This window comes from Acipenser ruthenus, chromosome 36 (assembly GCF_902713425.1).
Source record: "Acipenser ruthenus chromosome 36, fAciRut3.2 maternal haplotype, whole genome shotgun sequence".
Lineage (NCBI taxonomy): Eukaryota > Metazoa > Chordata > Actinopteri > Acipenseriformes > Acipenseridae > Acipenser > Acipenser ruthenus.
In genome coordinates this window covers 1,586,567-1,609,951 of record NC_081224.1, presented here as the reverse complement: position 1 = coordinate 1,609,951, position 23,385 = coordinate 1,586,567, and the positions used below count along the sequence as shown (strand labels likewise).

Sequence of the window (23,385 nt, the reverse complement as noted above, 5' to 3'; positions counted from 1 at the left end):
GTTATCTGTTTGCACTTGTACTCCCTGTGTCATTTCACCTCAGCAGTGTCTTCTGGGTCAAAGCATGCTACTGGCTGAAAGCATGCCAGTCAACAGGAGAAGCAGCGGATTGGTTACTGACAGTGAAGGGGTGGGGACAATTTCACTCACCAGGTGACCCAGAGAGCACAAGGCAGTCTAAAAGCAAACAGATTTCTTAAACCTAGTGTAGCAGCACATATCATGTTGAAATGTGTTGACGCGTGTTTCTTTCAAAACTGCACATTTGAGACCTATACAATGAATAGATGTGCATGGCAGGGGCATTTTATGGAACTATTTGGTTAATTACAATTACTTTAACAAGGTTGCTATCTTATGAGCCTATTGTGAAGATACAGCCCGAGCTCTTTAAGCGTCTTCCATGTGCATTTATTTTAGTTTTATGTAACCAATAGTGGGCAGCAGTGTGGAGTAGTGGTTAGGGCTCTGGACTCTTGACTGGAGGGTCGTGGGTTCAATCCCAGGTGGGGGACACTGCTGCTGTACCCTTGAGCAAGGTACTTTACCTAGATTGCTCCAGTAAAAACCCAACTGTATAAATGGGTAATTGTATGTAAAAATAATGTGATATCTTGTAACAATTGTAAGTCACTCTGGATAAGGGCGTCTGCTATGAAATACATAATACAAGTCACCCACTAGCACACACACACACACATTGAAAACAATATTATTACATGAATAAGAATTACAAACCTTGTAAGTGTAAATTAACACATTTACAACTTATTAAAAGCAACTGCAATTTGTAATCCAGCATTGGGGTACTCAACAGAAAGCCTCCTACTTCTGTTTTCTGCAAGTTTTATCACAAAAATGAAAAATACATTTTGAAAAAAAAAGGGCTTAAGCCCCTATTATCTACAGCTAACATGCATATACTGGTATTCGTGATTGATGTTCATTCTAAAGTTTAAACACGACTTTTAAACGTTGAACATCCCTCTTTCACAGCACGATTGAACATCCCTCTCTAAAGTCGACCCTCTGTTTTTTAAAATGCTTCAGATGGAATAGGAAGACAGCTCCTAGTTATATATTGCATTACCTCATCGTTCCACTAGGTGTCTCCAATATTCCATGACTCAGCTTGGTCTGTTTCAACGACAAGGCGGTACATCAATTCCTCATCTCACCCCCGTTAGTTGCACATGGTGGGCCGTACTGCGTTTTGCTATGAACCAAAAACGCTAAACCTGGAATAAAATAATAAGTACAGCAGAACCTGTCATATCTAATCCTTTAAGATAGGATACCCTCTACCACCAGCGAATGACCTATTTGTCATACACCTGCTGCAACCAACTGAACGCTACTTGTGGAAATTGAGCAACGCGTATTTTAATATGGGTCTAAAACAGTAAATGCAGCTCGTAGTAGGACAGATTTAACTGTGCTGCAGATAATAATAATAATAATAATAATAATAATAATAATAATAATAATAATAATAATCTTCATGACTTCCGCCGCCTCCTCACGACCCCCCTGTTTAGGCTGGACTTGGAGATCTCTTGATCTGCCCCTTACTATAAATGTACTGTATCAGCCTGACGTAAGCTCACGTCACTGGATCCTCAGCTGACGCACTCTCCTTGCACTATTGCACTATTCTGTGTCATTGTAGATATACACTGTTGTAATCCTACATGCTGCATTCATATTTCATATTGTACTTCAGTGTGGGGTAGTGGTTGGGGCTCTGGACTCTTGACCGGAGGGTTGTGGGTTCAATCCCAGGTGGGGGACACTGCTGCTGTACCCTTGAGCAAGGTACTTTACCTAGATTGCTCCAGTAAAAAAAAAAAAAACTGTATAAATGGGTAATTGTATGTAAAAATAATAATAATGTGATATCTGTAAAATGTGATATCTTGTAACAATTGTAAGTCGCCCTGGATAAGGGCGTCTGCTAAGAAATAAATAATAATAGTATAATTGCACTTACTGTAAACTATACTGTATTTATTTAAATATTGACCTTGCATTGTAACCCTGCACTGCGCTGTTACACCTCTGTTGATATAGATAACCACTTTTTTTTTTTTTTTTTTATAATATACTGTAATTGTGTGACGTTTGTGGAAATACTTGGGCTTTGACGTAAATATTTAATTACGCAACATGAGAGGGGTGGCCGCGCCCAAGACACACAGAGTCGATTGCAGCGTACCAGAGTTAGTCCACTTGATGTGTAGCGGATTAAGATGGTTTAGTCCACTTGCTTAGACTAAAGTTAGTACACTTGTTAACTCCGATTGCAGCACACCAGAAGATAATCACCACAGGCGGATCATCCGCTAAATCAGACTAAACAAGACCCAGATTGCAGCGTGCCAAATCGGACGTCAGATGATCCTGTTCAGGGGGACTAATTTAGTACTATGACGTATAAGACAACTTAATACGCATGCTCGTCCTAGGTTTGGACAACGCCATTATTCTCTGAAATGACGTCAAAAAATTGAAGTGAAAAGCCTTTTGAACCTCAGTCTGAACCCTTTGAAGCATTTGGTTCAGTAAGGTTCGCTCTCCGAGCCACAGAACTATCCTTAATAACATTGACAGTTGCACTGTGTAATGATATAATGTACCTTAATATGTTTTTTGATACACTATATTAAGCAATTCTTAATTTTCTTAGGTAGACAGCGAATGTATCCGGTAGTTTAAATAAATTACTATAGCAATGAGGCACCTTTTTCTTTTCTAATTTATTATGGTTGAGGAACAAAGCTTTCTGAAGAGATTGGTTTCGTTTTTTCATTGAAATATTGCACACACTTGAATAAAGAGCCGCACAATAATGTATTTAAATAATAAAAAGCACGCACGTTTGATGTATTCAATTTAAACTGAAATGTCAGTGTAATGTGTATTAAATATAAACAACACATTTATAACTTAACGTTAGTGTCAAGCAGAAATAGGCTACCGGCAAGTTAAAAAATGCAAGTATGATCCGCGTGCGGAATGTGCAACAATTGTTACAATATATCACATTATTTTTACATACAATTACCCATTTATACAGTTGGGTTTTTACTGGAGCAATCTAGGTAAAGTACCTTGCTCAAGGGTACAGCAGCAGTGTCCCCACCGGGGATTGAACCCACAACCCTCCGGTCAAGAGTCAAGAGCACTAACCACTACTCCACACTGCTGCCCAGTTGCAGTATGCAAAGAAATAAAAACCTCTATATGCTGCAAAAAGTGCCCCTCTTAATAAGATCAGCATTTTTCCCACACAGATAAGGAGCAGTGTAAATGTGCCGTTGCCTGACGGCTAACCTTTTTATCAAGGGATATTTTTTTAGCATACTGTATTCTCTTAGGCTTTTCATAAAGCATATATACAGCTATGGCCAAATTATCACATTATTTTTACATACTATTACATTATTTTTTACATACAATTACCCATTTATATAGTTGGGTTTTTCAGTGGAGCAATCTAGGCAAAGTACCTTGGCTCAGGGGTACAACAGCAGTGTCCCCCACCAGGGATTGAACCCACAACCCTCCGGTCAAGAGTCCAGAGCCCTAACCACTACTCCACACTCCACATAGCAATATAGGAGTACTTTCACTTAAATCACACCTAATGGAATAAAAACGCGTTTACCATTTTATCATTAATATATTAATTATTTGCTTATTTCATACCTTTTCATATTTCTGACTTTTTTTTTTTGCCGGTTCAATATCTTCATTATAGTTTTTTTTTTTTTTTTTTTTTTTTTTATCAAATGCTGTGTAATAAACCAATTTTCAGGATTAGCTGTTTGGTACGCTGCAGAATTTACTAGACCGAATTTTACACCACTTGATGCGAAGTCGCTACTTACCGCTTTTTCAATTGGTCAACCTGAATATCAATCTTGTATTGGTGCTGGGCGGGGTTGTGTTTCATCACATTTCAATTGGCTGGCCCCGCTGTCAGTTTGCCCGTGAGGCGGGACCTTGTTTCTGTGTTGCTGTGGTGACGTGTAACTGCGGAGCAGGAAGTAACTGGGAATAGAGGAAGCCAGGCGACGGGAACGATAATAATAATAATAATAATAATAATAATAATACAATTGAATAATTTGCCTCGGGGGCGGGAGGCGACCATGGCAAGGAACCGTGGTCTGCTTTGGGGGTGCCAACACGCCTTTGTTTTGTTCGTTTTGGTCGGCTGCTGTAGTGCGAGGATACATAGATTAAAGTTGAAGGTAAGACAGTTTTTTTTGAATATATGTGAAGGCCTTACGCGAACCGCGTTGGGTAACGAGATAGATCGTGGGAGGCTGGCTGTATATTCATGATCGTAACATAATACGTGGTCCGGTGATGTGTTTTCTGTGATGTGTCGTTAGATGCCAGTCAACTGTTTAGAAAAATAACCAAGCGGGCTCTTCAATCTTGTAACAATTGTAAGTCGCCCTGGATAAGGGCGTCTGCTAAGAAATAAATAATAATAATAATGTAACGCAATCTATATTAATACATTGGTATCATTATGTTGACATATGTGTGTGTGTGTGTTCAAAGTATTGGCTTTTCAATGCGCCGGCACAGTGCTCCCTAATCACTTTGTAAAAGTTAAGGCAGACCCGGCTATGACTGTGCATGTCAGAGTTAGTGCGAGGTTAAGTTGTGTATTTCACAGAAACAGTCCTAATAATAATAACATTTAAAACAATCGATTCCAATAGTGAAAATGAATTCATACCGAGGTGGCTGATTGCATGAATGGCAAATGTTTTTCTTTTTTAAATTAATGACAGCAAACTCTCGTTTTTTATTTTATTTTATTTTATTTCAGAACGAGAGGCGGTCCATTATCCACCTCAATTCGTTTGGATTTTACGCCAATGGAACTCTGGATGTGAACGTGAAGAGTCTTACCCTGACGGGTGAAACCATGGATTTCGAACAACAGCCTGTAAGCAAGTGACCTGTGGTTGGGCACACGTGGCATTACATTGTAGCTTTAACCCCTTACAAGGAATCAAGCGCTTGTCGTTCAAACGGTTTCTTCTTCTTCTTCTTCTTCTTCTTCTTCTTATTAGTTTATTTAGCAGACGCCTTTATCCAAGGTGACTTACAGAGACTAGGGTGTGTGAACTATGCATCAGCTGCAGAGTCACTTACAATTACGTCTCACCCGAAAGACGGAGCACAAGGAGGTTAAGTGACTTGCTCAGGATCACACAATGAGTCAGTGGCTGAGGTGGGATTTGAACCGGGGACCTCCTGGTTACAAGTCCCTTTCTTTAACCACTGGACCACGCAGCCTCCAAATACATTAGAGAGTGACTCAAGTATCACAAGGAGGAAACTGACCATTTAGATGATCCAGCCTGTCAGTAAATTTTAAACTCTGTTTCGTGCACCTCATTGCAAAAATAAGAGTCAGTGTGCCTTACAAGGTTAAACTGGGATGAGATTCAACATAAATGCCTAGTAATACGATGTTCACAAGTCAAATGATTGTGATGTAAATACTAAAGATTTTGTAAAGAAATTTAACATTTTAATTTTATTGCATGGCAGATTGGATTCAGCCTATCAAAATCCCGTGTTGGTGGAATGATGTCTTACGCAGTGAGTATGCACCTTGTCTTTTCCTTTGTCTGCTGATTTGCTTTAAAACTAATGTCAAAAGTTGCGCAGATTGCTGCCATCCCAATTGAACATTTTCATTAAGAATAAAGCAGTACAAAACGCAAGACATTTCACCTGACTTCTGAAAAGAAAATTAAAAAAAAAAACTGTGATTAAGTTATGAACTGGCTTAGTAGCACTTTGCAATTCCTTGGCTTGAAATTGGGCTTTATTTGTTTGGTGTGACTCATCTTGCAGAAATCTGCACCCTGTTTGAAACAGCAATATTTATCCACAAACAGTTAGCAGCCCTTTACCCGAGTCCTAGCATCTGAGCCACACCTCATAAGCTACGATCCACATTTTGCCCACAAAGTAATTCTGATTGGGAAGTCCCATGACATCCTGTATATTAACAGACTGAAGCACAGACAGACTCTTTCTCGGGGTGTAGTGTTTTATATGCTGTTTGTGTTCCCAAAGGCTGAGGAGTCTGACGCGTGTGTCCTGACCAAACCGACTGGCAGTGAGCCTCTCGTCCTGTTTCTCATTCACTTTAAAGACAGCAGGCAAGCCTTGAGTTGTTACATTACTAAAAACACAGTATAAAATGTCGGTAAAACATGAAATATGACATAGTGAGACATCCCCATAATGAAGCTGCCACAGATGTTTCCTGTTTTTCACCCCAGTGTTCCTCCGATTTCTACCCAAAAGACTTTGAAAGTGTATGCAGCAATTTAGTTGTATCAAGCACTGATAAATTTAACAACATAAATAAAAAGCCTTGCACATGAGAGATGGGTTAACTGCACATCATTGGCAGCAGTGTGGAGTAGTGGTTAGGGCTCTGGACTCTTGACCGGAGGGTCGTGGGTTCAATCCCAGGTGGGGGGACACTGCTGCTGTACCCTTGAGCAACGTACTTTACCTAGATTGCTCCAGTAAAAAACCCAACTGTATAAATGGGTAATTGTATGTAAAAATAATGTGTAAAAAATAATCTAATTGTATGTAAAAATAATGTGATATCTTGTAACAATTGTAAGTCGCCCTGGATAAGGGTGTCTGCTAAGAAAAAGATAATAATAATAAATAATAATCATGGTTTTTGTTTTGCACAGTGTTCAAGTCAAGAGGTATGGTGACCAGAAGAACATCATAACTGGTCAAGCGAAAACACTGGATTTGAAAGATGCCACGGGTTTGTTTAAGAATTCTCATGCTCAAAATCATTGTGATTTTATTTTAGCTTTTAGGTGTAATAATAAAAAAAAATACCAGGTAGCTGAATGCTTTCTATCTAATTCCAGGTAACAGAGTTAAAAGAGTCGACAAACCCGAACAGGCTGCTGTCAATGTTTCTCAACACGAACAGGTTGCAAACAAAGATGAAGGAGATAAGACAAAAGCAGATGAAAACACTCCCAGGGTAAGTAGAGAGTAGAGACAGTGCCATAGGTTTTCTTTCCAGTGTTTTTGGTTATTAAATCCTCTTTTTGTTACAGGTTGAAAAAGGAGGGAGTCGGGATGGAGATCTGATATTGGTCCTGCAGAAAACTAACAGCTCTTACAACTTCAGTGTAAGCTTGGCTCCTGTTTGTTTATTTTCTGCTCTCTAGGGGTGTTCCCATGGTTGTAACCCCATTCCTCTCCTGTTATCACAACTGGGTTCACTGGTCTGGTTACTGAAAAGTAAATCTATTTTATCAAATATGGAAACCCCTTCATAATTTTATAGATTAAAGGACATATATATGAATAATAAAATACATTTAAGCAAGGTTTTATTTTCTGCTAAATTATTAAAACCCTAACTTTGATATTATTATTATTATTATAATTATTATTATTATTATTATTATTATTATTATTATTATTATTATTATTATTATTATTATTGTTGTTTTATCAAATGATTACCTCCTTCATAATTATCGATGAAAGTTTTTTTTTTTAAGAAGTATGATTATTTTAGGCTGTTGGAGAGATTCTTTTGAGAGAGCGAGCCATTTAAAAGCAGCAAACAGCTCTGCTGTCTATCTCTCTATCTATATGTTTTTAGTTATGAATATATATTTTATATGATAAAATACTTTGAAGCAGTTTAAGTTTTTTCTTTGCTAAATTGTGTGTCTCTCGTATAAAAACATATTTTCATAACTTCGATATTATATTACTGTTACTGATGACAGATCAGAAAACAACAGTTTTGTGTTTTTTTCTCCATTCTTTCCTTCTCAGTTCCAAATTAAGATCGTCTCCCAGTCCGAGGAGGGAATGTATAACCTGAACTTCCACCGCTGTTTCAGCAAGCTGTGGGACAAGGAAAACTCCTTCAGCATTGACGTGAGTCTGCCGTTTCGTTTCCTAAACTCCAGGATTAAACACCTTGAAATGCTAACATGCTAGGAGTGTTTGCAGCCAAACAGAAGGAAGACACTGTGCTTGGTAACACAAGTCGTCTGTTCTATTAAATCTGTGCTTGCCTGTACTGTGTGTCGTTCTCCAGATTGAGATCACAGAGAGGAATCCTGCAGGCTTTCTCTCAGCAGCTGAGATGCCCCTGCCTTTGCTGTACATCTCCATGTCTGGATTCTTCTTCGCTGCAGCTCTGCTCTGGGTGCACGTTCTTGTCAAACACAGGTAAGAGGAATCCAGCACATGGTTTACAGAAGGGACGCCCAAACCCAAAAGCACATGGTCTACAGAAGGGATCCTATAGATCATTCATTCTATAGGATGATGCAACACTTTTTGGCCATAGCTGTATATATGCTTTATGAAAAGCCTAAGAGAATACAGTATGCTAAAAAATATCCCTTGATAAAAAGGTTAGCCGTCAGGCAACGGCACATTTGCACTGCTCTGGCAGTGTAACTCCACCTCCTTATCTGAGTGGGAAAAATGCTGATCTTAATAAAAGGGGCACTTTTTGCAGCATATAGAGGTTTTTATTTCCTTGCATACTGCAACTGGGCAGCAGTGTGGAGTAGTGGTTAGGGCTCTGGACTCTTGACCGGAGGGTCGTGGGTTCAGTCCCAGGTGGGGGACACTGCTGCTGTACCCTTGAGCAAGGTACTTTACCTAGATTGCTCCAGTAAAAACCCAACTGTATAAATGGGTAATTGTATGTAAAAAATAATGTGCAAAAAAATTATGTAATTGTATGTAAAAATAATGTGATATCTTGTAACAATTGTAAGTCGCCCTGGATAAGGGCGTCTGCTAAGAAATAAATAATACTAATAATAACTTTAGTTTCTGATATTGTAGCAGAATGCAATAGGTTCCAGTTTCCGTGACGTGTTCAGGATTTCCATGGTTCTTCCACCTTTGTCTCCGCAGGTTCAACGTGTTTAAAATTCACTGGCTCATGGCAGCTCTGGCATTCACCAAATCCATTTCCCTGATCTTCCACAGTGTGAGTACGCAGCTTTGAGGAATGCAGAACACTGCACGCCAGTGTAACACGCTGTCCGAAAGTGTATTGTTAGACTGTAGGGGACCATTTTCCCAGTGCAGTAATTAGTTTCCACTGCGATTTTTAAACCCTCGTCGCTCTTACTAAATGCAATGCACCGCATTGCAGTGCTAACCTGAACCACGATTCTGTTTGCAGATAAATTTCCATTTCATTAACACTGAAGGACATCCCATTGAAGGCTGGGCAGTGATGTACTATATCACCCACCTGTAAGTCAAACCATGCTTTCTTTGCATACAGCGCTTGCTGTATTTAATGTTTTGTTCCTATGAGCTGTTTTCTGTATTTCTTTTTATTATTTTGATTAAATAAACTCAAGTTGTTGGAGGCATTTATTTTTATCTAGCTTTATTATCAGAATAAGTATAGGGATGAAAATAAGACTCCCATTGCATAGCAGTTTGATCCATTCTTGGTTTTGCTGTGTTTTAACCTATTAGGCGCCAATGTCCTCACTTGAGCACTGGCTACTTTGTAATTCTGTGGAGCATTTTTAACTGTGGCAGCATCTACCTGTTATTAAAATTTCTCTTTAACTATATTGTCATGATAACTTACTCTAATTTTCTTAACTGCAAAAGTAAATGTATCAAACTTGTGTTGTGATTCTTTTTTTTTTTTTTTTTCAAAGAAAAATGTATTTGTTACTTAATGGGTTAATAAGACACACCTGAGCTTGTTACCTATACACACTGAGGCTAATCAAGCTCGTAGTAAAACCTGGAAATGGGTGAAACTGCTGTGCAACAGGAGTCTTACACCCCTGAAATAACCGAATATGCAAAAGTAAATGTGTGAAATCTAAACTGTGCAGGGAACAGTCTAGCCACTAGGTGTCAGCGTTTCTCCATTGAAAAAATATTTTTCGCTGTCCGTGTTAATGCCTCAGTAAAAATGAATGAAACCATATTGATTAGTCTTTTTTGATTGGCCCTCAGGTTGAAAGGAGCCCTGTTGTTTATCACCTTGGCCCTTATTGGAACGGGCTGGGCTTTTGTTAAATACATCCTGTCTGACAAGGAAAAGAAGATATTCATGATAGTCATCCCTCTGCAGGTACTGTTATCTGTGCATGGCCTCGGCAACAGAATTCAATTGCAGAAGCCAGGAAGAACGTCTTCAGTGGGGTTTACTGTGACTTTAAAATATAAATGGAGTTGCATTGATAGTCAGTCAGCGGCAGTACCTGAGTCCCTTGTATGTGAGCCTGTCACATTCACATTATATATTTAACCCTGTAATGTAATGCCCAAATGAGAAACTTTATTTATGGAATTAGATTACATTTCTTAATGCACTGAAAAACTCTGTCTTGTGATTTAAAAAAAGAATAACGTAGAGGGGGTCTAAGCATTGTAGCATATGTGATACAGAAATGGGCATGACAGAGTTAAAACCACTCTGCCAGTACCTTCTAAAACTATGGCGGGGGAGCGTTCCTTTTGAGCTCTCGAGTCGGATCAGAATTTCAATTCATCGTTGAGTTCAGCGTGATGTTAACTGTGCTTCGGCCCTGCCTGGTACGTCCACCCCAGTTCTCTAATGTTTCTCCCCATGGTCGCTTCCTCAGGTGCTGGCCAACGTTGCCTACATCATCCTGGAATCCACAGAGGAGGGGACCAGCGATTATGACCTGTGGAAGGAGATTCTCTTCCTGGTTGATCTGATCTGCTGTGGAGCAATCCTTTTCCCTGTGGTCTGGTGAGTCCAGGCCACTCATTTCTGTTACTCGGCATGTGTCTGTTCGGAACGGAAACGCGAGCTACTCTTGCTTCACAGACCCTGATTTTAATGCTAATCTGGGTCTGTCTAAACTAATTGAGCGTTGGCTAACCTACAGCTATGGCCAAAGGTTTAGCCCTGTAGAATGAACTCATTTTGCTTCATAAAGGCGAATGAAACCTGCTGAATAATGTTAAGTTAACACTGAATTATATGTCGGTTTGTAGTTTTCCATTTACTTAAAAAAACATTTTTAAAAAATGTGCCATTTCAAAATCTAACATGAAATACTACTGTACTACTATTATGGCTTCCGGTAGACTTTTGAGATATCATTGTGTAGTGTCTTTAATTACATGATGTTAAATAAAATATCTAAATTATGTTCATATAGTTTATGTATATGTATGAGTGTGTGTGTGATTTTATATATATGATACCCAGGATAGACACTTGAGTTGCAATAGCTTGCTTTTTTTTTCCTTCAAACTATACATACTGTACACATTAAACAAAAGTGAAAAAACAAAATCATCTTGCAAGGACAGCAGAAGCACAAAATCAATAACTTTATCCAGCCCTGTCCTTCGCTATACTCTTGTTGTGTGTTATAAACCCATCACATCCTCTCTGCTAAGTCAATTCCCAAAAGCACTCATACCCGCAGATGCATTGTAGAATAATTCAAACATTTACTGTAAATGCAGGTTTAGTTTCAGGAATTTCCAACGTGGGTGAAGTAAGCGTTGATTGTGTTTCTGGGTTTCATTTGGCAGGTCGATACGGCACTTACAGGAGGCTTCCAGTACAGATGGCAAAGGTTGCTTTATGTTCTTCATTTAAAAAAAAAGATTCAAGATGTTAAATTGACAAATCGCAATGGAAAAGATCTTCCTGGGTCAACAGAATCATGTTACTGAACACTCTCGTTGTGTTGAACTGGTATTGCCTTTACAAAAGGGTTCTGGTGATTTAGTTTATTCCTTTGTGTGAACAGTCCCAATAGCAGTAATGAAATCACTCAGCCAGGTAAAGACTGCTGTGCTATAGAGTCCGCTGTGCTTTAGTCCTCTGTTGTCCTATTAGATCTGAACACCTTATTTTCTTTGTATTTATTATTTTTTTTTTTTTTACTTCTAGCTGTCATGAACCTGGCGAAATTGAAACTCTTCAGACATTACTATGTCATGGTATGTAGAGGGTGTATTATTAATGATTTAATTACAGCAATGGTAATCCAATATCCCAGCCGCAGATTGTCAGGTTTTATCGCCTGTTTATTTAACTTTTTTTTTTATCGTGTAAAACATTCTACAGCTCTGGCCAAAGGTTTTGCATCGCCCTGTAGAATGAACTAATTTTCCTTCATAAAGACGAATGAAACCTGCTGAATAATGTGACATTTCGAAATGTAACCTTTTAGCATCAGACTTGTGACAATGAGACCGAATGTAGACGACATCCTAAACTAGACTTTGCATTTCTCTTCTCTCTGCAGATTGTGTGCTATATCTACTTCACCCGCATCATTGCTATTCTTCTCAAAGTGACCGTGCCTTTCCAGTGGCAGTGGTTCTATGAGGTACAGTAAAGGGCTGGCCTGTCATGTCAGAAATGTTGCATTGGAGGCTTGGTGGAACAGTGGTTAAAGAAAAGGGCTTGATACCTGGAGGCTCCTGGTTCCAATCCCAGCCACTGACTCACTGTATCACTGAACTCCATGTGCTCCATCCTTCGGATGAGTAAAACAAACGAGGTCCTGTTGGAAGTGACTCTGCAGCAGTAGCAGTTGTTGATGCATAGCTCACCCTCTAGTCTCTAAGTCGCTTTGGATAAAAGCATCTGCTAAATGACTCATTAAGAATAATGTAGACTCCTGAATAGATCCTACTTTTCAAATGCGTGCAATTTAAATGTGCGGTCCGGTTCTCGGATGTTATCCTTGCACTTTGTATAATGACTGCGTGGGGGAATGGTTTGGGACATGTTTTTGGTATCCAAAACCTGGTATTGCAATGAAGTCGCGTAGACAGACCTACCGCCTTCAGTGTGTTTTGAATGTGATGGTTGTTTTGCTAAATTGCAGCTGCTGGTGGAAGTGTCCACACTGGTCTTCTTTGTCCTGACTGGGTATAAGTTCCGGCCAGCCTCCAATAACCCCTACCTGCAGCTGCCCTTAGACGAGGAGGATGTGGAGATGGATGAAGTGTAAGGACAGCGTCCACAGCATTGCCTTTTAAAAAAAAAAAAAAAATTTTAAACTCCTGGTGGACAGCACAGCGCTCAGACAAACACGCGTTTTGCATTCCATTTTGAATTGGCTGGAAATCAAAAATGCATTTTATTTTATGTTAAAAATATATATATATAATAAACTTGGTACGCCATCAAATTACCTGCTAAAGAAAGGCTAGCAAAATCTGGGGTTGGTTATGCATTATACAGCTCTGACCAAAAATGTTGTATCGCCAAGAATTTTAGGATTTAGATTCATTAAAATAAAAACTATATGAACATAATTTAGATCTTTTATTTAGCATCATGTAATCAAAGAAACTGCAAAATGACATTGCAAAAGTCTACCGGAAGCCAGACTAGTAGTATAGTACTTCATGGCAGCAGTGTGGAGTAGTGGTTAGGGCTCTGGACCCTTGACCGGAGGGTCGTGGGTTCAATCCCAGGTGGGGGACACTGCTGCTGTACCCTTGAGCAAGGTACTTTACCTAGATTGCTCCAGTAAAAACCCAACTGTATAAATGGGTAATTGTATGTAAAAAAATAATGTGATAGCTTGTTACAATTGTAAGTCGCCCTGGATAAGGACATCTGCTAAGAAATAAATAATAATAATAATAATGTTGGATTTTGAAATCAATTTGTCAGTTTTCCGTTAAGTATATGGAAAACCACAAAGTGGTATATAATTCAATATGTTAGCGTAACATTATTCAGCAGGTTTCATTCGATTTTATGAAGCAAAATGAGTTCATTCTAAAACTTTTGGCCAGAGCTGTACATGATATATCTATTTTTATACAGTCATTTAGAAATGTACGTTACTTGAACAAATACAAACATGGCCATTTTTGCCACTTAATACAGTCAAGCATTGCCAGCGTGGTTTGAATATTCAATGTATTTGATCCAGGACTAACATTACAATAAAAACTGTGAAAAAATAAATGAAATAAAAAAAGCATGCCTTAGATTGATTTCAAATTTCCATCTGATTTTTTTTTTTTTTTTTAGGGTCACCGAGTCTGGCGTACTGGAAGGAATATCAAATGTGAAGAAAACCTCTAACGGGAGAGAGAGGCTGAGAGATTAAGAGAACTGTGACTCCACTGACCCAGGGACTAAGAGCCTGTGAAGACAGACTGCCTCAGTCTGTGCACACACACGTGCTGGATTATTCCCATTGTTTTTCTTCTCCTTATTATCATTATTATTATTATTATTATTATTATTATAATCATTGCTTTCTTTTTAAACGGATCCAGGTTTCCACAGACTCGAAGCAGCAGAGGCCCACAGATCTGGCCTCGGAAACTCCTTTTCTGTACTGTTGTGCTGTTTCTTAATAGATCAGTTAGCAGAGTTTTCCTGCGATGAAACTGTATTGGTGTGAATATGTGTGTGGAAAAGTAAGCAGTAACCCTGATCTATACACTCCAGAACTTTTTTTTCCTGGTGGGGCATCCCATGTTTTTGTCGCACTTTGTGACTGTATTAATTCAACCTTGGATGATCTAGAGATCCAAGTGCTGAGGATCTCTGTTCTGGTGGCAAGCAAATAGATTATGTGAATGTTTTTAGAGGTACATCTTGATGAGCGTGGTTTGAAGCATTGACTGTTATATATATATAAAAAAAAAAAAAAAAGTGTTGAGGTCACAGACAAAACCACCAGACACCTTGTTCTTGTAAACTGCATACAAAAAAAACACAACCAAGTATGTTATATTTACTATTGCTTTTAAAATTGTGATACAAAAACACTTAACTTATTTCAGCTTCTTTCTTGTCAGACTTTGACACTTCATGCAGTCTAGCTTTATTTATTTATTTCGGTAGTGATTTCTTGGGTTTATTTTACTCCATTTAATGATATTTGTTTTGGGGAACATGTATTTTGTAACGAGGAAACATGCTGTAAATAAAAACAAAAACAGGTTATGATTAGTTTTGGGGAGAACACATAAGTAAATCACTGTGTGGACCAGTCATTTTAAGTACAACAATCTTAGTAAGAATCTGGATGTAGTCTGTATTGCTGTGCCCTATAGAGCCTTACAAAGATACTCAAGGTTTTACCCTGTCTGTGTGTCCCTCGCTGTGAGCTGTGCTGTGGCTCATCAGATCACACTGCCCTGTTCATTTACTTGATTGAAAGAAAGAGTTTCCACAGAAACAGCAAAAATCATTCTTGGAAACAGTAGCGAGATTTAAATACTGATGCAGTACAAGCTGTTTTGTATGTACAATACTATGCATTCTGTAAAATATATATATATATATACTGTATATATATTATATATAATTATAAATATAGTGAGAAAGACAGTGAGATTAAAAGTTTTTTTTAATATAAAAATATAAAAAGCATTCAACATCATTCACCGGAAAGTTTTCCACTTTTTTTTTAAAATGTGAATTGGAAGACCCTCTCTTAAACTTCATGCAGGAAGTCCCCAGTGCACCCTGGTTCACCTACCCCTTTGAAAAGCCTGTGAAGACGTGGGTTTCCCTCCGAGTGCTCCTTATTGTACAGAGGCATATAAGAAAATCGAATCTGAAGCTAAAGTACTCTTGGGAGCTACAGTGGGCCCATTCTTAGCTAACAGGAGATCGTTTTGTACTTCAACAGTACTGGGAAGGTGCACCAAGCTGGCATCATTGCGGAGATGTGTGGTCTCCCATTTCAAACAGCAGTGCTTCCAACAACATGAGTTGCTAAAGCAAGGGTATGTACATATTCTTGTAGAAGACAGTACTGACGATTTACCCTATCGTATGTATCTTTGAGTTTGTGTCTTTGGGTGGTGTAATTGAGAAGACGGTGGGGGGGTTTGGTTGAAGTGATAAATCCACCTTTTCGTTAGTGTTTGTTTTGTGTTTAACGATCATAGTAATCTGGTATCAAATAGATTTTTTTTTTAGTTTAACTTGCTTTGATTAGCGGCGTTTATACTCTGTTTTGAAGATGTATATTTCTGAAACATTCCTAAAGTTTTTATTTTAATTTGAAAGTTTTTTTTCCTCTATCTTTCGTTGCTTAATCCTGTCTCTTCTTTATTGTCAGCGTTTTTATTTACGGTATGTATTCCACTTTTAGGATGTGGTGTTTTTTCTTCTCTGTTTATTTAGGGGAAGCAGGCGTCAACGGTTTAATAGCTTTATATTTTATTTGAAAATAAGTCTAACTGCTAATGATGTGTGTGTGAGTGTGATTGTGGTTTTCCTTTTTACTTTCCAAGTTTAAGAAATTCTAACCGTTTTGTTTGGATGTCAACAGAGTTTTATTACAGTGTCTGTAGCAGTGGTATCCACATGCTAATTCGTGTAAAGTATCACAAGTTTATATATACAGAATTTAAAAAAAAAAAAATTACTGTTGTATAACTTGTGGATTTAAATTTTGAAAAATGCTCCAAAGAACAGTGCATTTATCAGTGTAAAAGTGTTGAAATAATAAAAGCATCAACCAAAATGCTTGTTCGATAGATTGTACATTGTTTTTCTTTGGTGACTGATCAGACGCATGTGTAGGTACGATACTTGCCTGTTAAATAAAATACAAAGGCTATAGTCAAAGCAATAACAAACTGAAAAAGTCATGATAAGATCCTGATGTATTTATTAGTACAATGGTTAATGGTCCACTAATGATTTACAAATGTGGCCCTAGGTTTCTCATCTGTTAAACGACAGTGCATTTCAGATCTGTAATATTTACAAAATACAGCTTGAAATAAACGAAGCTCCAAAACTCGCTAAAAAAGTGTGGAATTTTTCTTAAAATACTAAACTTTATCCAATTTGGAAAAAATACTGGCTTTGAAGAAAAGAAATAAACTTGTCTAAGCAGCATAAAAAAAACACTTAAAATCAAATATCTAAAAAGATGTTCATTGAACTCTGACCCAAACGACAGAGATGGAAATAAGACTCCCATTGCACAGCAGTTTTACTTGGCGTTTAATAAGACACACCACCTGAGCTTGTTACCTATACACACTGTGGCTAATCAAGGTCATAGTAAAACCTGGAATGGATGAAACTGCTACACAATAGGAGTCTTATTCCCATCCCTGACCATACCTCCACACACTAAAATAGTTCAGATCAACCACATCCAAGCTGCCTAGGACACAGTGACTGAGGATCTACCTCTTGGGAGACAACACTAGGACTCCCAGGGCCAGCTCTGGTCTGGATCGGAGTCGAGACTCACGGCTAAAACTCCTAAGGCTACAAGAAGTGGCGATTTTTTTTTTTTTTTTCCCAATCAAGCGGGCTTCTCCGGCTTGGGTTCCTTGCGACTGCGTCTGTGCAGCAGCCGGAGCAGCGCCAGGCTGGCGTTGAGGACGCGGTTGTGCTGGAAGGTGATCTTGTAGAAGGCATCGAGGGGCAGTCTGCCGCTGGGGTCAGCCTGCTTCAGGGCGGTCAGCGGGGTGTACAGCTTGTTAGTCTGGTGACGGAAGGGAGGGCTGTCGGAGGTGATCACCTTTAGGGTGTGCTGTGTGAGGAAGAAGAATACAAAAGTGTACTTGTTTGAAAAGTCTTTGCACCTTTTTTTTTTTTTTACAGCACTGAAAAGGAAACGCGTATCTGTGGTTATCCAGTGCCTTATACTGAAAAAATAAATAAAAATGGACGTAGATATATAAATTAGCGTGCGATTAGTTTACAGGTCTGATGTTTTGAATGGGTTTATCTTTCCTATACGGCTAAGAGCGCTCTGCAGTGTAGAGTGGAGTTTTCTTTCCTATACTTCTAGAGCATTCTGCAGTGTTGAGTGGAGTTCTCTTTCCTATACTACTAGAGCGCTCTGCAGTGTTGAGTGGAGTTCTCTTTCCTATACTACTAGAGCACTCTGCAGTGAGTGGAGTTCTCTTTCCTATACTACTAGTGTTCTGCAGTGTTGTCATATTTCCTTCCTGTACACAAGTCTGCAGCACTGAAAGAGTTAAACTGACAAGGCTGGCTATATGCTTAAGCACTGATATAAAGCACTGGGCTTTTATTTAGAAACTTACAATAGTGGGAAATTTGGTCTTGTGATGTTTCTTTTTTGCTACGGATTAAATTTCCACGGGGGGGCAAAATTGAGCTGGTAGAAGAATTCCTTTTTTTACCAGCTGTGGAGCACTTGGCCCCCAACCTGCAGCGTTAGAGAAGACTTGTTTAAAATTACCTCTGCAATGTCTTGTGGGGTTTGTCCGAGGGCAGTGAAAATGGCCTTGGAGTATGGGAGGTAAATCTGCTTAAATATTTTAGCCGTTTCCTCATCCGTGTCCGAGAGATCCATGTTGGCGGCGTCTTCATAAATCTTATTCTCGAATTCCGTGATCACCGGTCCCGGCTCAATGAGACTCATTCTGTCGGAGAGAGCATGCGGTTTAGAGCCAGTGCTTGCATTCAAGCGTTTGCTGTCATCACCGAAGGCTTTCACCAGAACTACTTACAGCTCTGGCCAAAAGTTTTGCATCACCAAGAATTTTAGGACTGAGACAATCAAAAAAAAGAAGCTATATAAACATAATTTAGATCTTTTATTTAACATCATGAAAATCAGAGAACCTGCAAAATGATATCGCCTGGATCAATGGATCGTCTGTACTTACTTTACATTGAACTTCATCGCTTGCACTGCCAAGCTCTCACAAAACCCCTCCACAGCGAATTTCGAGGCAGAATAAACATCGTTGAACAGAAGACCTGAGAAAACACAGGAGAACACAACTTGTTAATGAAGGGAAGAGCACTGCAGGGTATTTTTTGGTCCACTGCACAGCAATTTGTGACATTTTAGATTTCAGCATGACGTTTATTAGACTGACCTTATTATACAGGCAACTTACAATCGTGGCTCTCAGGAAAACCTGGAATGTCTCAATACGCTATGCAAGGTTATGAAGGTTATCCTGGCCCATCCCTTACTTAAATACAGCCCATGCGCCTACAAAACATAAAACTTTTTAAAAGTTTTTTGTTTTTGTTTTTAAGTTAAAATTAATTATAACCAATTCAAAATAATTATAGAGGAGTAAAGATACTGGAAAAAACGACTGAAATAATAGACTTGTCCTATCTGATCTCCTATAGGTTAACATTGCACACGTTTGTTCCACCATTTACTAAAACCTTAAGAACGAATTACAACCAGTTTTGGAGCACTTATTCAAACTAGACCCAATACCAGTAAAAAAGCACATATGTTAAATGTTTGCTTATAAGTGTTCTGTATTTCTCGCTCACTCTGTCACACAAACCACACAAGAGAAAGTACACTCTCAAATTAGAGGAAGCCACGAACACTTCGAAACACATTATATGAAGTCATTAAATCTAAATAAAAAACTGACGAAAAACTGATATTAAAGTATATAATATGATAAAATAGAAACTGTTGTGGTTTAAAAGCTTTGAACCCTTTCAGACATTCAGAGTGTGAGAGCTACACTTTCAGTGACGTTACAGGCGCCGATGAGGTGACTTACAATATCCGATGCAATCACAGTGGGTTAGCCGCCGGTTAATTCTCAGCCAGCGCACATTTTGTCCTCTCAGACCACCGATAAAAACTGTTTGGTAGCGCTCCGAGTTGCCCAGGAGGAGAGGAACGGAGCACAGTGGCCCACTTACTTAACGCACCACGTTAAATCAACGTCTGCCAGTGAATTTGATGGCTTATAACGGTTAAACCAAGGCCCACCTTGGATGCCCATGACGCTGCTCATCACCACGATGTGCCCTGACTGGCGCCTCTTCATGTCAGGCAGAACCTCCTTCACCACTCGCGCCAGACCGAAGAAGTTTGTATCGAAGAGGCTCTGCATGGATCCGATGCTCTGGCATTCCAGGGGTCCGATCATGCCCACCCCGGCATTGTTCACTGGGGAAGATGAAAAGCACGGGTACCACTCAGCTCCGGGTTCTCTTGTCAAGAGTCCATTGCCCGCGCTGCAGTGCATTGTGGTAATTGCAGTCCTGCTTGAATGCATTGAGATGCAGGACTTGATAGTTAAAAGATCCTGAACTGAAACTAATTGAAATTGACCCTAACTGGGCACTGCTGCGTTAAAAAAAGGAAAAGAAACATTATTCAAATCACATATTTTTTTAGTATATATATATATATATATATATATATATATATATATATATATATATATAAAAAGTTAAAAGTTGTGATTGTGAAAAAGAGTCCCTATCAGAGGTCAAGAACCGTTTCTGGTTCCACTGCAAGGACACGCTGTGGCTCTCGTACCCAGAACGTCGACCTGTCTCTGGGGGATGCTGTTGACACACTCCTTGATGGACTCCTCGCTGCGGACGTCCATCTCCTTGATCTCCAGCGTGCTGTTCAGCGCGTTCCCCGCCGCCTGCTCCAGACCACCCCTCCTGTCCAGATCACGCATGGTGGCGACAACTGCAATCCAACACAACAGAGCTCACCGGGGCTGCTGGATTTCATTTCCTAAATTGCTTAGGGCCGTTTCACACATAGGACAACTTAATCTTACTTTTGGTACGGTAGTCCAAGACCAGTGCAAACCAGGATCTGTTAAACTCTGGGATCAAACGAAATGAAACAAGCCTTCTATTAGAGGGCTTTTGCTGTTTAGGGACAGACTGCCAATAAATGCTGAATTAATAACCCTACTGTACACATCCCGCTATTAAATCATCCCAGCAGACCTCTTCCTTTGCAGCACAGTGTTTAACAATGTGTTTCATACTTGGGAAATGGTTGAACCCTAAACCATCACCATCCTTATGCAGTATGCATGTTAACTGGGGTGCAAACTTGAGCCCACCTGACAAATACAAAAGACTAATACGGCCTGTGATCAAACCATTTCTTAAATCTTTCAAAATCTTTATTTCCAGCTTAAAATGCCCCGATGTGTTGCCACCCTCCCGCCCCCGTGCCAGCTCTTACCCCTGAATCGTTTCAGCTCATCCTTGGCCAGGCGGACGGCCACAGCCAGGCCGATCCCAGAGGAGCAGCCCGTTACCAGAACGTTCCTGCAGGCCATAGCGCCGCCCTGTTGGCAACCTGCAGCGAAACAAGCCAGGAGAAAGAGCCTGGTTAAAATAACAATTAAAAAATAAAAAAAAAGGTCAAATTCAAATCTGTAAATCTGAGAAGAGTACATTTTGCAGTTTACTATTCTTTTACCACTTCACCATGTTTATTTTTAACATGCTTGTCTGTGATTTTTCTGCAGCATGAGGACTGTACCGAGTGATAAAACGGCACTGTGCATTAAGAGCTGCTGGCAAACCCAGCTTTATCAAGTGTGCTGGAACAAGCTGATCTCCTTACTGATATTTTAATCCTCTTAACCTCCCTGGGAAGCTGAGGGCTGAAGTCTGGGGCCGACAGGGGGCTTGCAAAGGGGATTAAAGGCGTTAAATACATTGCAATGTAGGAAACAAGCAGGTCAACCCACGGTGAAGTTCAGTAAACACTTCCATGCTTCTGTTCAGTGTGTTGAAACAGATGCAGATCTCTGCTGCTCAGGTCATTAAAATTGTCCTTTTGTGTGACAAAAGGACAATTTTACTAGTTGCTACTAGTAGTGCCCACACTGCTCCCTACACTGTATATATTTCACACATTTACTGCTGTATATTCAGGTATTTCAGGGATGGAAATAAGACTCCTGTTGCATAGCAGTTTCACCCATTTCCAGGTTTTACTAAGAGCTTGATTAGCCTCAGTGTGTCTTATTAACCAATTTAGTACCAAATACATTTTTCTTTGAAAAACACATCAGAACACAAGCTGTATATGCAATTTGATGCATTACATTTAGGTTTAACTTTTGCAGTTAACAAAATTATATTAAGTTATCATAACAAGCCATTTCTTCAAATGTTATATATATATATATATATATATATATATATATATACACACACACACACACTATTACAATTTAATTATGGTTCTGCTATTCTTAAACCACCTTTTAAAATGTACCAAATAATACAAATGTAAAAATAACAACTTCGATAAAGTGCGCATTTTATAGTAATAATAACTGCAGATCTTATTTTTGTACTTTTTAAAATCTGATCAAACAGACTATCTGAAATAAAACTGAAGTACACCGTTTATCAAGATTTGTTGTACTTCCTCGTGATAATAATGCTGAGTTACGCCGTTTGCGATCGGAGCTAAACGATGGGAATAATACGTGTGACTGAATCACCTTTCAAGTGCCTGTGGTTTTAATGAGAGGGTCGCTGTTCTTTACAGGTGACGAAGTCAAACTTCTGCAAAAAAAAAAAAAAAAATTAAAAAACCCACGAAGATTAAATGCAATGCACACAATACTACAGAAATGAATAACAATTAAAATATGACCATAAATAAATGACTTTACCATAATCATGTAAAATCGATACAATTCATGCTCACAACTTAAATCAATAATAATAATAATAATAATAATAATAATAATAATAATAATAATAATAATAATAATAATAATAAACTTCAAAGTAATATGCTATGTTTACATTTTTTTAGCAAGCCAGTGTGCACAGTGACAAGCACAGCTCAAAATTGAATACGCAACAATATTAAAATCCAGATTTTTAGTTCGCAAGAACAAACTTGGAGTATCTGCTAACCACGGACACAACGTAGTGTTTTAAACTATAGTATTAGTTCTGAATTACTGCTGGCGTTTTATTTAGTGTGCAATACACTGTACAGTCAGTCAATACTGCAAATACTGCCAACCCAGGCCTAGAGGTGTTCACCCAAATAGCACCAACATAAAAAAGATGCATACATAACACGCACTGTTGCTTTCTGCAGAAAAAAAAAAAACAGCTTACAATTCACAAAAAAAGAAAACTCCCGATTGCTTACCCAGTTACATCTTACAGAATCCCGTGCTTCATAAATCTTTAACTTGCTGTTTCCCGTATTTTTTTTAATGGAGTTTGTTTATGCACTTTAAATATAGGGCCAGTCCTCTTACTCCATAGCGAACGTGTATTAACACAATGCATAATTCATTCAGTCCAAAGCTCCTGCATCACAGACCGCCGGCTGGACACAGCCAGCTGAGCTGACACACATTCGGAGGAAGGGTTGACCCCTCAGGTCTCGGGACCTCAGTCGTGGGGCATACAAAACGCGGCATTATGGGAGATGTAGTTCTACAGCAATGCTCAACGCGTGTTGCAGATTCGGTCTGTCTAGAAGCCGTGTACAGTACTTCTTGCAAAATCCCTGAACACATTGTTGGGGGAAAAAAAGCAATGGAGCTACTAACCTTACTCTGTGTCTTCGTTTA

General features: G+C 39.0%; 2 protein-coding genes across 3 annotated transcripts; one reads left to right on the top strand and one right to left on the bottom strand.

Moving 5' to 3' along the window:
• The first annotated feature begins 4,005 nt into the window (after window positions 1-4,005).
• Window positions 4,006-16,561, top strand: LOC117962402 (protein GPR108-like). Of its 2 annotated transcripts, XR_009310657.1 has the most exons (19): window positions 4,006-4,256; window positions 4,850-4,969; window positions 5,581-5,631; window positions 6,115-6,200; window positions 6,756-6,835; window positions 6,945-7,063; window positions 7,140-7,214; window positions 7,876-7,980; window positions 8,144-8,277; window positions 8,980-9,055; window positions 9,254-9,327; window positions 10,057-10,174; window positions 10,689-10,819; window positions 11,617-11,660; window positions 11,981-12,030; window positions 12,339-12,422; window positions 12,927-13,048; window positions 14,090-15,147; window positions 15,181-16,561. XR_009310657.1 is itself a non-coding variant. In XM_059007945.1 (18 exons), the coding sequence occupies exons 1-18, from the start codon at window positions 4,155-4,157 to the stop codon at window positions 14,166-14,168; spliced, it is 1,650 nt and encodes a 549-aa protein (XP_058863928.1). In that variant the 5' UTR covers window positions 4,006-4,154; the 3' UTR covers window positions 14,169-16,561. The 2 variants fall into 2 exon arrangements, 1 of the variants encoding a protein (XP_058863928.1); XM_059007945.1 differs by having other exon boundaries at window positions 14,090-16,561.
• Window positions 16,449-23,370, bottom strand: LOC117402044 (retinol dehydrogenase 8). The gene is made up of 8 exons (XM_034002862.3): window positions 22,956-23,370; window positions 22,288-22,351; window positions 21,009-21,125; window positions 20,334-20,495; window positions 19,779-19,958; window positions 18,688-18,781; window positions 18,258-18,441; window positions 16,449-17,579 (listed from the first exon to the last, which is right to left on the bottom strand). Exons 3-8 carry the CDS (start codon window positions 21,103-21,105, stop codon window positions 17,349-17,351), a joined length of 948 nt encoding a protein of 315 aa, XP_033858753.3. The 5' UTR covers window positions 21,106-21,125; window positions 22,288-22,351; window positions 22,956-23,370; the 3' UTR covers window positions 16,449-17,348.
• Window positions 23,371-23,385: the final 15 nt, after the last annotated feature.

Bases quoted from the DNA above. Each gene is read 5' to 3' on its own strand.
- LOC117962402 (XM_059007945.1), top strand. From the start codon at position 4,155: ATGGCAAGGAACCGTGGTCTGCTTTGGGGGTGCCAACACGCCTTTGTT. The intron at 7,215-7,875 runs GTAAGCTTGGCT...TTTCCTTCTCAG, and splicing joins ACAGCTCTTACAACTTCAGT to TTCCAAATTAAGATCGTCTC. The intron at 12,031-12,338 runs GTATGTAGAGGG...TTCTCTCTGCAG, and splicing joins TCAGACATTACTATGTCATG to ATTGTGTGCTATATCTACTT.
- LOC117402044 (XM_034002862.3), bottom strand. From the start codon at position 21,105: ATGGCCTGCAGGAACGTTCTGGTAACGGGCTGCTCCTCTGGGATCGGC. The intron at 19,959-20,333 runs GTACGAGAGCCA...CATCTTCCCCAG, and splicing joins GAGACAGGTCGACGTTCTGG to TGAACAATGCCGGGGTGGGC. The intron at 18,782-19,778 runs GTGGGCCTTGGT...GTGTTTTCTCAG, and splicing joins CAGCGTCATGGGCATCCAAG to GTCTTCTGTTCAACGATGTT.